The 13,414-nt window shown below is 37.4% G+C and overlaps 1 protein-coding gene across 2 annotated transcripts in view; it reads left to right on the top strand.

Annotated features, from left to right (window-relative positions):
- The first annotated feature begins 2,625 nt into the window (after positions 1-2,625).
- FIGN (fidgetin, microtubule severing factor) overlaps positions 2,626-13,414 on the top strand; it is a 131,650-nt gene continuing 120,861 nt past the window's right edge. Inside the window, exons 1-2 of one of the 2 annotated variants that reach the window (XM_065931654.1) lie at positions 2,626-3,127; positions 3,903-4,072. In XM_065931654.1, coding sequence (XP_065787726.1) covers positions 4,048-4,072 — 25 coding nt within the window. In that variant the 5' untranslated portion in view covers positions 2,626-3,127; positions 3,903-4,047. The remainder of the gene's footprint in view (positions 3,128-3,902; positions 4,073-13,414) is intronic. The other variant, XM_065931655.1, reaches the window with a different exon arrangement.

The raw sequence follows: 13,414 nt of genomic DNA, 5'->3' as shown, positions 1-13,414 counted from the left end.
AGAAGATGAAACTTTGGAAAAACAAAGCTTCATATTCCTCTGCAAAATGTAATGTAAGAAAAGCAGCCTTTTCCCATACATAAGAAGATAGAAAGAAAACTAGAAATAGTGGGATGATGAACTCCACTATGGATTTTATTAGTTGTGCAAATCCTATAATATTTTATTACATAAGCCCTTTTCCCCCCTGGGAATATATGTAATTTTGAACACTTTGAAAACTCTATGTAAATATAAGCAATGATCTTTTGAATAGTTTTCATTTCTTTGATTCCAATGTTAATTATGCCCATTTGTATAGTCAATGATAGATTTTATAATCTGTATTTCAAATAAATATATAAGAGAATTGGAAAAAGTACTACTTATCTATGAATAAACTTCTGCTAACCACACTTTTCCTGGTCCCTTTTAAAAGTAGGTCTTAGTTTACTTTAAATACTGAAAATGAATTTAAGTTGATCATCAAAATACATTGTTTTTACTCAGTGTGATTCCATTATTTCTGTTTTATTCAGTGTTTTGGTTTACATGAGGAACTGTAAATTCAGTACTAGGAATTTAGTGTTAAAGGTTGATGAGCTTTGAACTTTTTTTAACAAACAAGGACAGAGCAGTTTTGCTCTCGCACAGAGGGCTTGTCATCGGCATTCTCCATATGGGCAATAACTGAAATTATAAATTCTTCACAGTTGTTGTTTAATTCATCTGTACTTAATCCAACAGTGACCCATAGATACTTTCCTACACTTATTTCTTTGTGGTGAAATCCAATGGGCAACTTCTCATAATATCATTTTCAAAGCTATCTTGTAAATGTAACTAAAGGAGCTTCAGTATTCTCTGTTAATCAGAATAAAGTTCTTCTGTTTTATCTTGAAGCCTGTTTTTTAAAAAAATGCACAAAAAGGTCAAATCTATTCCAAATACAGATTTCATTCCCTGGAAATACTTAGTAAGAATTTGAATCAGTTTTTTTTTTTTTGTCTTTTAAATTCTGTCATCTGCCTAGATTTAACTAAAATAATTTTTCTTTCTCATTGTGTTAGTTAAATGCATTCATTCAATAGCTATCTGTTTAAAGGTAAGAAAATCACAGAAGGAGAATGAAATTAATTTCGGACTATATATGTGGTATATTTTAAAAGCTGCATCTCATCATCTGGAGAGCTGCAATTTAGTCTATTAAATCTATAACAGAGAAGTGGGGGAAATGGGACTACCGTTTGTTATCAGGGGGGTCAGTCCTAAAAAGTATATTTTCGGTTCCAACCTTCAAAGGTAACATTTTCCGCTTGATGGGCTCCCGGTCGAATATTTAATTCGCCTCTTTCGTTCTTGGCTTAGATGAAATACAGAGGGCCGGATGTCCACCAGGCCAAAGTATAAACTTACCATTTATCTATTAAAGTCATATTTAATGAAAACGAAGAGAAATTATTACCCCACTCACTCTCTTTCTCATTACAATTTCTAAAGAACTTTGCCGGGCACATTATCTCGTAGACATCATGATCAAATGTTATTGTTTGCTTTATTATCTCAGTTGGATGGTTGGCTAGTCTAGAATGAAATAGGTTGAAGGCAATACTCGCAGCCTAGAAGTCTGAATGAGGTTCCCATTCAAATGATCCTGGTTGTTTGGGGGTGGGGCGGGGTGATTAGTAAACCAACTGAGCTTACCCTGCATAGTAAGCGTCTGGATGCAGCACATTTACATCTAACAAGAGACCCCAGAAAACGTGTGTGTGTTTCTTAAACCTTATGTTCCGAACAAAAGGCTATCTCAGCAACAGACAATCAGCCCTGCATCGCTCCCTGGGATGCAGCAACACATTCAACTGCACATTTCATTCTCCTTCAGCTCCCGGCACCACAAAGCCCCTACTCTCTTCCCACTCCTGGGTCCCCAGATTGCCCCCTAGAAGGGGGCTGGGAAAGCTTGGCAGGCTAACGTCTATGCCTGCGCACCAGCCGCCCGCACCAGGGGCCCCCGGGCGCTGCGCTCCCCAGCCCGAGTCGCCTGGGGGAGATAGGGAGGGGAGCCGGAGCACCGCAGAGTGGACCGCACACCTAGCCACTTCGGATCTTATTTATTCACAGGGCGGCGGGGGAGGGGAACTGGGTGAATTCGGCTTTTCCCCCCGAAGTTGCCTCCTCTTTTTGCAGATAAAGTCATTCTCTGGCTGATGCTGGGAGCCCCAGGGAGAGTGAGGGTGAGGTCCCGGCTCTCGGGGGTCCGGGTCCCGTCCTGAGCGCGGAGTCATGGGGGTGGGGACGGGAGAAGCGGCGAGGCAGCTGTCGAGAGGGCCTGGGGCGGGCGGGAGTGCGTGCGGGGAGGGGCGGCGGGCCCCGGAGCCGGGGAAGGAGGGCTGGGAGCGCGAGGGCCGGCTGGTCACGCGTGGGAAAGAAAGGCACCCCCCCTCTTCCCTCCGGAGGTACCGCTCCCCTCTCCCCAGGCTGGGCCGCCCGAGAGTGCGGGCAGGCAGAGCTCCGGGTCCCCGCGCGCGTAATCATGACCTCCGGGCCCCCTCCGGGCGGCGCGAGCGCGTCGGCGAGGCTGGGCGGCCGCCGCGGCCCCGGCCGTGTAACATGACCCGAGCGGCCGGCCGGCCAGCGCGGCGCGGCCATTGAGCCCTCCCTGCCCATGAATCTCTGGCGCGTCTCTAGCTCGCTCTCCGCTCGCCTCCCGCCTCCCTTTCTCCCCCTCCAGCTCCGCGGGCTCCGTGCGCCTCTCCCTCTCCCTCTCGGTCCTGCCGCTGCCCGTCTCTCTCCACTGCCCGCCTCTCGCCACTGCCTCCCGTCTCCTCTCCCTCACGGCAGCCTCCGTCTCTTTTCTCCCTCTCTCCTTTGAAAACTGATCTTTGGCTCTTAGTGTGAAAGTGATTTGAATTTGGCTCGGCGGCGCTCTGCGCCTGCGCCCAGCCTCTGGCATGCTGGCTCCTTCCAAGCAGCTGTTTTGGGTTTGAAATTCCAACATGGCAGAGGCTGCAGTCCGTCTTCCCTTCAAAAACTTGGAATGATTTCAAATCATAGGCACCTTCACTTAACCCTAGCTTCCATTCATCAGCAAACACATCGGATCGATGCTACGCTAAGCTATCGGGTTTTCGCTCCGCGAGTTCAGGTAAGAGGAGCTTCGTAGTTTTCTACCATCTGTTTAAATTTGTTTTTGTGGTTGTTTGTTTAATTTTTAAAGAATATAAATACATTCAAGACCGCAATGAAAAGAGATCTTCGAGTTGTGCTTTAAACATTACATTTAATTTGCACTCGTTTCTATTCTGTACGCCAACCTGCTGTCTAATTTCTCTGTACAAAGTAGCTCTGAAACATTAGAATGCATATTTTTGCTGCTTAATCATTGTAACAATAGTGTGGGATTAAGAGTTCGCGATTGCAAGAATTTCGTTTTCCGCTATATTGGGCTTACTTATTACTCTCTTTTTTACTTCAAAAATAAAAAATAAGAAAGCGGAGCCATAGGGTGGGGCTAGACTTTCTTCGGGAACTAACTTCTAAGTAAATAAGAAGTGTAAATAAGAATCTTGCACACACAAAAAGTTAAGGTTAAATTACAATCTCGTGACTGGAGGAACGTGAAAATGTCAGAAGATCGGTTGCAGAAAAATGTAAGCACATCATCTTGGATGGGGTACAGCGTGGTGGGCGTATTGTTGGCAAGGAACGGGAGAGAAAGATGTATAATTTAATGGTATATACAATCCACTGATCCTATTACCGTCCTCCCCGGAGCTCTTGTTAGTTTCAATGGGAGTGAGTGAAATTGACATGGACTTGCATTCCTGGTCATGTGCTTTTTTTCCCCTTTCTTTCTTCTCCTGTGATCTGAGATCCCCTTTTTGTTGATGTTGCTTTCCCCCTTAATTATATGCATGTAGGTTAAATGAATACCTGACGAAAGGGCCCACGTTTCAAGGCAGTGACATTTGATAGCTGAGAGGAAAAGTGACTTTAATGAAAAGCAACCTTTGGAATTCCTGCTTGTGAGAAATCCAATTCAGCTTTTTGTGCTGCCAGCAAGAAATGATCAGTAGCACCAGTGTTTATGGTATGTCAGTTTTGGAATTTACTTCCTTTGCATCTAAATAGGAAAGACAAATTAAATAGTATGATAAAACCATTGGAGACTGCTTGGGGAGCAGCTGTTGATGATATATAATTCTTTTATATATATATATGTATATTTTAATGTTAAAATGCCTGTTTGCTTTTGCTATCACTTGTTTGTATGTTTCAGTTTTTGATTAATAAATTACTGGAGTCCACCTTTATCAGTTTTAGCGTAATCCCAAAGTTGCATGTTACTAGTAATGCACTATGTAACCGCTGAAGTCAAATGGTATGTAAATTAGTTAAACTCAGTATGGGGTTTTTTTGGGGAGGGGGCTGGGTGGAGAGGGAAGAGGGCGGGAGTATGGGGAAAGACTCCTTGCTAATGAATATATATATATATATATATATATGTACACACACAGAAGTGGATGAAAATTTTTTTCTCAATCTATTAATGCAATTTAACTCTGCTTTCTCGATGATTGCACTTTGTAGAGTAATCAGTTCTTCTGAGTGTGATTTTTTTTGGGGGGGAGTGAGTGAGTGAAGGGATATCTTTTACATGAAAATAAAAAAATGTATTTTGATTGCTTAAAGTCCATACTGCCATTTAAAGAATAGTGGTAGGATTTTATTTTTTATTTTTTTCCTTGCCATTCACTTGTCTGCCTGTCAGCGCCTTTTACTTTTAACCTGTGACAGAATTAAATAAGCAGGCACTGAAATTGACTTTGTTTGAAATCTCTCTTTCTTTACCAAAAAAAAAAAAAAGTCAGATAGATGGAGTGAGAGGGTGTTTTCAGTAGCTCTTATGACCATGTGTATACTTTGTGATATTCAGTTAAGACTAGAAGGAAACAACAAAAATGTTTAAAAGTATTTTGCATAACTAAAGGGTATGTCCACTATAAAATATTTTTTTGTTTTTGTTACATATACCCCCGCCACCATGCATTCACCCTGAAGAGAGAAAGAAGGAAAGGGAGAGTATGAAATAAAGAAAAAGCAGTGGGGCAAAGCTGCCAGGGGTCTGTAATGTGGCCGTGGTTACTGCTCTCTCATAACACAAATGTGAATTCAAGGAAAGGAACTACAAGAGCCGATGCGCGACAGGCACTTCTGGTTGGACTCTGGTGACTGTTGAGCTAAACACACACCGCGCTTACATGATAGGAAGGGTTTGATTGAATTTTGCATTTGGAACTTGTTGACTTTGAAGCGATCAATAAGAAGACTGTTTATTTTAGATGCACATAATTTGCCCTGAGAAATGTTTTAAGGAGGAAAGAGCACAGCTTTTTTCCCCCGGAGCTGTTGGAGCGAATGGGATTGCCAGATGGGCGATTTCCCTCTGTGATGTTAAAGCTGTAATATATATTCAGAGCAGATTGGGCTGCTGCCTGTGATGAGGAGGATATTGCATTTATAAATTTTAAATCGGAGTTCGGACAATGTGCTGAGAGCAGAAATTGGATGGCTTGACTGTTCACCGTATTGATACTTAAATGTGATTTCTGGGTAGTAGTAATAATAATTATTACAGTAATATGTAAAAAACACATTGGGGTAGGCAGTCATATAATTCATGACATTTAACAGCAGATTTAAATGTATAAATTGCCCCCCGTCTCTGCTTACTATTAAATAATAGTCACATCATTTATTTCCCTGTGTGTTTAAATGCCCGTTGTGTAAGTGATGTTCATTCAGGAAGCTTGTTATCATATACTAGAATTCTGCGGAGGAAAAGTTTATATGTAATCTATAGACACTTGTACATATGTATAGAGTGGCATCAGTGGTTCCTATTTTGTAATTCTATTACTTTGATTATTTTTAGATTTTGTTTGTCTCAAATGTGTGGCCTAAAGGAGCCAGAGCTACAAACCTAAAAGGCTGGAAAGTGGGCAAGTCCTCACACTCTGGCAGCTCTGCTGTTGCAAATTAAAAGTGTGTTGTGGTCAGGAAATGAAAGCTACAATGTCTCTTTTGAACAAGTCGTTTATCAAGAGAAACATCTATCAGGGACTGCCTTGTCACACTGATCCTCTAAAAGTTAGGTCCGAGGTGGAAGCTGCTTTGATGTTTTTGATCCTAAATTTAATACAACAGAAGAAAAGCAAGGATATTTTGACCAGGATGGATTAAAAAAAAAATGTTTCCTGGAACCAACAAGATCTATTTATTAGTATTATACTTAATGTGTGAAGTTTTTTGGATGTAACAGTTGAAAAGGTTGAAAAGGAAACCCCAGCCTTTTAAAATTGACCATTGTACATATTTATAGTACAGTCAGTTTTGGCTGGCTTCTTGGTTCATATGGACATTTTGAAAGTGATTGTTTTAAAGGGGAAATTATTTTGAAAGTGTTGTGGAACAATATATAGAGAATTAGAGTTTTCATGCTTTCAGATTTTAGAGTGGCTCTCTTCCCTTCATCTTCTCTATTAGTCCTTATTTCTATTTCCCATCTTCATTTCATGTGTGACATGCTAGCTTTTAGTGGAGAAAGAAACAATTTTTTTCTATTAAAATCATTGCCCAAAACATGCTTGCTCATATCATCTTTATTGTTTATTAACTGTGCATGTGGATCATTGGCAATATAAATTTCAAGGGCTCACAAGTCTTTCATAATTTCAGCTTAAATTAAAAATATAGGTAGGTAACAGATTAAATATGCCATGTATCTTTGAATACTGAATATGTTGCATGCATTATTCAAATTTTAAATGGTATTATTGAAAAAATGACCAACTTTCAAAAAAATTTTTTTTTAGTGAAAGCTGTTAAAAGCAGCCTGTTTCATATTTGGAGGTAATGATGGAAGTGTTCCTTCTTTGGAATAGACTTTTGGATACTTGTCTTTTACTGCTGGTGGCTATTTGCTCTTTCATATGGGTCTATCAACAACTAGACTGTGGTGGAGTTTGGGGAAGTGTAATACTTGCTAATTAATCATGTCTGAAATGAAAGAATCATAGCAGGGTAATAAAAATCTCATTGTTGTTTTCCTGGAAGAGGGTAAGACTTCTGTTTGGAAGCTGTACGTGTGAGTTGACTTGCTTTTTTCTTCTCCTAAAAAGACAGTTTACCGGGGCTCTTGAGAATTATTTCAGGAACCATCTTTTGGAAACAGAATATTTTTATTTTTCCTGACTGCACTGAATCAGTGAAATTCTTAAAAATGTCTCTGCTACCTTCTGAGTGAAAACATAGAGGTTTTTTTCCACAGTTCTGTTAAAGACTGCTGCGACTGAGTTTCCCAGTGCTTTTTTCCCCATACATAGAACATCTTTTTTGTTGTTTTTATTCATGTTAGGCAGGAACTTTGGAGGCAGGTACTTCTGATAGGCACACAAGAGAGCAAAATTTTTGTTAATTACTTTTAGTTAGTACAAGAGTATGATTGGGGGGAGAAAGGGGACAGTACTTCCAGGAATCTAGAGACAGTCTGTATTATAACTTGATGTTTCTAAGATAGTTTAAAATATTAGCCACCTGAAAAATAGATGAGTAATATAATTACAAGTATATTATTTTTTGCCTGAGTCTTGCAATATCACATTTTAGGATTTGCTTAGTTTATGCATGGGGACAGATTCTGAAAGTTTAAGTGTCTGCAACATTTTTCAGCATTTTCATCTCAAGGTGAAAGACGGCTATGCTGTTTTTGTCTGTGAGTGTTTGGATGTCTTGAATGATTGCCTAATTAAGTAATCAGTTTTAATGGTCCAAAATCAGCAGAATTGCTAGGTGTATTTGAAACAATTGCAGGCTTTTATGTTTTGTACTTTCTAATTTGTTCCTAGAACCTCAGTTTGCTAAAAATGTATGTGGTTTTGCCTTTGATATTCTTGAATACAAATTTCACATACTTCTTTTGTAAAGTATATTTATTTTTGTAGAACTAATCATTTTAATTACCAGGAATTTAAATTGATTTGTAAATTTTTGATGGGGAGAAATTGCTCTGCAGACATTTGTGTGAAATACTGACCTATAGTCCTGATTGATAAGATGTGATTGATCAGCATATCTGCTTTTTTATCTTTGGCCACTGATAAACTAGAATAAACAAATGGCACAGAAAACAATGTAATTGTTTTCTTTCAATGAAAAAACTTAATATAATTGCTTCTTTGGAGACATATAAAAGTTATTGTTTTATTAAAATCAATTAAACTTAGAAATTATTTTGGGATGCTACTTGGAAGACTTCAAGTCCAAAAATTATTCCACCTTTAAATTAACTCTTTCTCTTTCTCACACACACCAGATTATAGCTAATTTTTTAAAAACTTACTGAAAATGAAAGACTCTTTGAAAGACTGTCAATAAATGCCTCTAAGTGCTTTTCATGGTCAGGTTTTGTAATTTTCTTCATTCTTTTCCCCTAAACTTGAATTTTTATCAAGTTTCTCATTTAAATTATGGTAGAAATTTCAAGCCTAGATGCTTTGACATGATTGCTGATTACTGAACCTCTTGATATTTTTGATGTTATCATTTAAGTGGCAGTTGCTCTTACTACAAGAAATGCAGATAGTGGAAATAAAAGGTAGGTAAGAATATGGTAAAAGTAAATTGTACTGATAAGTCTGAAGCAGATCAGAAGCAGGTGGGTATGCAAAGTTTCCTCAGGGCAGCAAACAGATGCCCACTCAGGAGCCCTGCCTCAGCTCCGCACACACACGACGCTGTACCTGTTGACGACAGACTTAGTTAAGAGACTGAGGCTGCAGAAAAGATAGGTGACCAGAAACCATGCTAGCGTGAGATATCATATGGCTCCTTCTGTTAATAATATTTATGTACTTTATGCCGCAAATCTACTTCTTGTCTTGTTATTCGAATATTGACACTATGCTTCACATTGCATATGGTGCGCTGTGGTTTCAGAGTACATTAGAAGCAGTGAATTCAAAGGAGAATTTTCATGCAGATGTATTTGTGTGGAATATATGTATAAATGGATGAGGTTGCTTGTACTTGGGCTACTGTGACTTTCACAAAGCATTTACAGCATTACTGCTTCCAATCATTTTTGAAACGGATACATCTTGAACGTAGAAATGCATGATTTATTATATGAAGATCCAAGGATAAACTTTTTTTATCCTGCAACCTGGCTTAAGTATTTGTAACTTTTATGTTAGGAAATCTTTCTTAGAAAGTATTTTTTTTTTTAGGTAAGATTGGAAAGTTTGCTTCCTGTTAGGATTTTGTTCTCTTTTTCATGTGAGTTACTAGTGATGCATAACTTACAGAATGTATTTTCTTATCATAGAATACATCATGTAAAATACTTATAAAATGTTTTCTTTTCCCCAATATCTTATTGTTGAGAATATCTTTTACTCAGTTCCTCACTTATGAACTTATATTTCTGCTAGCAGTTTATATATACAACTTGTGAATATATTGCTGGCAGGAGAGCAGAAACTGAATTTTACTTTATCCATCAAAAATCTAATATTTGTGCCCCCCCATCTAATATTTACCTCATGTCAATTTTATGCTTTTTAAGCAACTGACAATTGATTAAATACCATATACTTAGGACAGTAAACTCATCTGAGAATGAGTGACCTCTCCTTTCATGCTTTGGTTTTAGGAAATATTATTCATGGAAACAGTAACATTCAAAATAATAATTTTAAAGCAGTATAATGTTAAGTCGGGGGTTTCTAGGTGTTGCTGTAAACTTTTTGCAATTCTTCTGATTTATTATCCTTACCGTCAACACATATTTGTCACCTTCACCTTGGGCTGGCTACATAATTTCTTGGCTTGGTACAAAATTGAAATGGGGGGCACCTTGTTCAAAAATTATTAAGAATTCAAGACAGCAACAGCAGAGCATTAAACCAAGTGCAGAGCCCTTCTGTGTGGGGAACCTATGGGCCTAGCCAGGTCACAGGTCAATGAAGCAGGCCCTGCCTTCATTACCCACAAACTTTGTGGAAGTCTCTGGGTTTCCTGCATGGCGACTGACCAGTCCACAGTGATTCCACGTGCCCCTGCCTAGATGCTATGGTTGTTAAGAGCCTTGATGGGAAAATGTACCACTAGGTATCTTCTGCTCTTTCTATACATGGAATGGTGACCGAAATATTTGCCCTTATCTTACGTTGCCTTTTGCCTGATGTGTTCCCATATATCACTGGAATTTTTGTGCAGATATTCTTAAAGGCAGTCCTGTTTTGTAATTGTTTGCAGACAGGTACACACTAAAATATGTATTCCCCAGGCACGGAACGTTTAGGGTGGGAGGATTTCAGTAAGATTTGAAATAAGAGCCTGTGAGTTTCTCTGTTACTTTGTACCACCGCGACCCCACCCAAGTTTCAAGCACAAGTGAAATAAATATTTTTAATGTAGAATTCTAAATTATCTAAAAATATAGAAAATTCTGACCAGCTTATTAGGTAAGGGAAAAGGGGCAAACATAAAAACAATTACCTTGTTATAATAGCAGCAATACTGATGTTTTGACATTAGGAAGTGGTATTGTAGCTGTATAAACATATGGTGACATATGTTAAAACTGTGTTAAAGAGGAAAAGTAACTCTTTCATGTAGTGATATTAACTTTGCAGGATGTTGTATTGAAATTGTGAACTTCATTTTTGAACTTAAACAGGAGCAGTCCCCTTCCCCCTGAAAAATGTAGTCACCATCTTTGACTCCTTTCCCCATTGGTTTGAACAGTCTTAAGTGGATGAGTAGATTAAACATTTGTATTGTTGCTTCCCGAGATACTTCTCAATGAGATCAAGCCTCATATCGAGATCCCTAAAACTAAATTTTGAAGTCAACCAGCTTTTTCAGATACGATGGAATGTCCAGCAAGTAATGGATCTGAGTGCACTTGAAGTTGCACCATTTATTTTCAAAAGATATTTCCCACATCAGATGCCTCTGCCAGGAAGAAAAATATCAAAGAGCTCAGAAAAGTAACTATTCTTTTATGTAATCCAAGACTGGTTGTGGGGTGGGGAGGAGGGCTTTAAAGGTATTTCTGAAGAAAGAAAAAAAAAACTGAACTTATTTTGAATGCCTTGTTAGACTTGGTGGAGAGAAATACTATATGTGAGACCTTCTAGAAGGAAAAATCTTTGCCCTGTGTAATAACAAGGCATGCTCTCTCAGTTGACATGTACTTTAATGGAAAGAGGCTTGGAAATAGCTATTACAACAGTGTCCCATTTAATTATAAAGTCACCCCACAGTTTAGGAATCTTTTGCATTAGAGGCATTGTAAACCTGAAATTTTTAAATAAGTAGTGAATCAGAATGCGTATATTCTGTGTTGAATAACCTATCTACAAAATCTGTAGTATAATTTAATTTGGGAACCTTCTTTTCCCACCTTAGTCCTATCCTTTAGTATATTGTGTTTTCATATTAAATGTTTAGCTTTAAAATAGGTTAAACTAGGAATCTGGGTAAATATGTGGCAATATTAATGCATTCTTATGCCAAAAATAGCTGTTTATTTCCTTTCTAGTCACTTCTTCCTTTCCATTTCAAATTGAAGTTAAGATTATAAACTCTTTCTCTTAGATCATATACCTGAATGATGCTAAATTATAAATCTTAATTAGCTATGATTCACTGATTTTAATTTTACAAGATAATTATTCTGAGTAGGATAAAAGGTTTCTTTAATATTGAAGGCATTTTCATTACAATACCCATTTAAGATCGGACAAATGCCATTAAATAAACAGAGTCCTATTAGTCTTTAAAGCTTAACAGGTAATACTTTTGAATTTAAATATATGAAGAAATAATAGGACAACCTTTCTATTTGCACACTTTGAGTGCTTGTGATAAATTTTACTACCAGAAATTACATGAATCTAAAAGAATCTTTTCAGTAAAAATTACAGTTTTGATTATCTAAATGGAAGATGCTCTTGTGAATGTGTGCAGATCCATTTCTTTGTGAAGGTACTGATGTCAGAGAAATGCTTTTGGTATTTCTTTATGAGTAATTAGGTTAACGGGGTTAGTTGGAAAATGTATCCTTTCCTGGAAAATGAAAAATTACATTCAAGCAGAGGTAAAAGAGTAGAACATAATCATGACTTTAAGTACTTAAAAAGATATTTTATGAGTCATTTTTAAAGAATAATACTCAATATGTAACTTGTTAAGAATAATAGCCATTTTTACTTTTTAGAGCACATCTGTATTAAAACTGACTTTCCGTTCATGAGTCACAAATCTGGAGTCAATTTTAGGCCCAACTTATAAAAGATGTGGATCTAATCCCCCACACCCCCTTGCTGTGGTATCCTGCTCCTATAGTGTTGGTATAAAGTTCTTTACAGAGAGATTTTCACTTGAATTATTCAGACAATTAGGCAGCATTTTTGAGGGACACATTAATACGACCCACAGGTAGGCACTGGGATCCCAAATGGCCTGAGTCCTTGTCTGACAAACTAGAAGAAGGAATTTTGTATGCCTATATGAACAGTGCTTGTTCTTTCTATGGGAAGATTTTAAATGTACTTAGTATATGATGTATTCCCTAATTAGAAAAATATGTTTTATGTAATTCTAAGAATACTAATCAACTAATTTACATATGGATTGTAAGATAAGTAGGACTAAATGTTTTTCAGAAATAGATATTTAGACTGAGTAGTGTCTCTCTAGAAAGAAAAACAAATCCACCTATATGCAAATCCCTTTTGGGATTTATGGATTTTTGTTTGTTCTTACTTTGTTGTATGCTTTTTTTTTTGGTTTTGTTTTTTCCTACTATGGGTGAAATGTCTATCAATAATATTTAAGAAATAAAATTATTAGGAAAAGAATCTACTATTGGAAGTTCTTTGTTATGCTATGTATTTTAGTAATGAGTAAATACAATGCATTATCGCTTGCTTGTTTGTTTCTGATTTGTGTCTTGTTTTATGCTGTTTTAGCATCAAAGTAAAAAGACCTTACAGGAAACTATTTTGTATTGTTTATTTTTAAAAATACCCAATGAAAATAGCACAACCTGTGGTATAGATTTGTTTATAATGATGAGCAAAAATCCCATTTTACCCTAATATAATTCTATTTCCTTGAACTCTACAATATCAAAATGCCATTACTACTAACTACAATCTAGGAGGTATTGATGATATACAGTTGTAATGCACATATGTACCTAAATTCATATTTTAAAAATATTTTTATATAAATTCTAATAGTCAGTTTTGCAGGTGTCCTTGTGCTCGGGGCCAGTGGGGGAGTGGATTTTCTGTTTTGCTATTTGCAAACTCAACAGAAACCTTACTATTTCATCCATCCTCCTGCTCCTGGAATTCAT

This window comes from Muntiacus reevesi, chromosome 3 (assembly GCF_963930625.1).
Source record: "Muntiacus reevesi chromosome 3, mMunRee1.1, whole genome shotgun sequence".
Classification (NCBI taxonomy): Eukaryota; Metazoa; Chordata; class Mammalia; order Artiodactyla; family Cervidae; genus Muntiacus; species Muntiacus reevesi.
The sequence above is the reverse complement of the archived record's forward strand: the minus strand, read 5'-3'. Positions and strand labels throughout refer to the sequence as shown.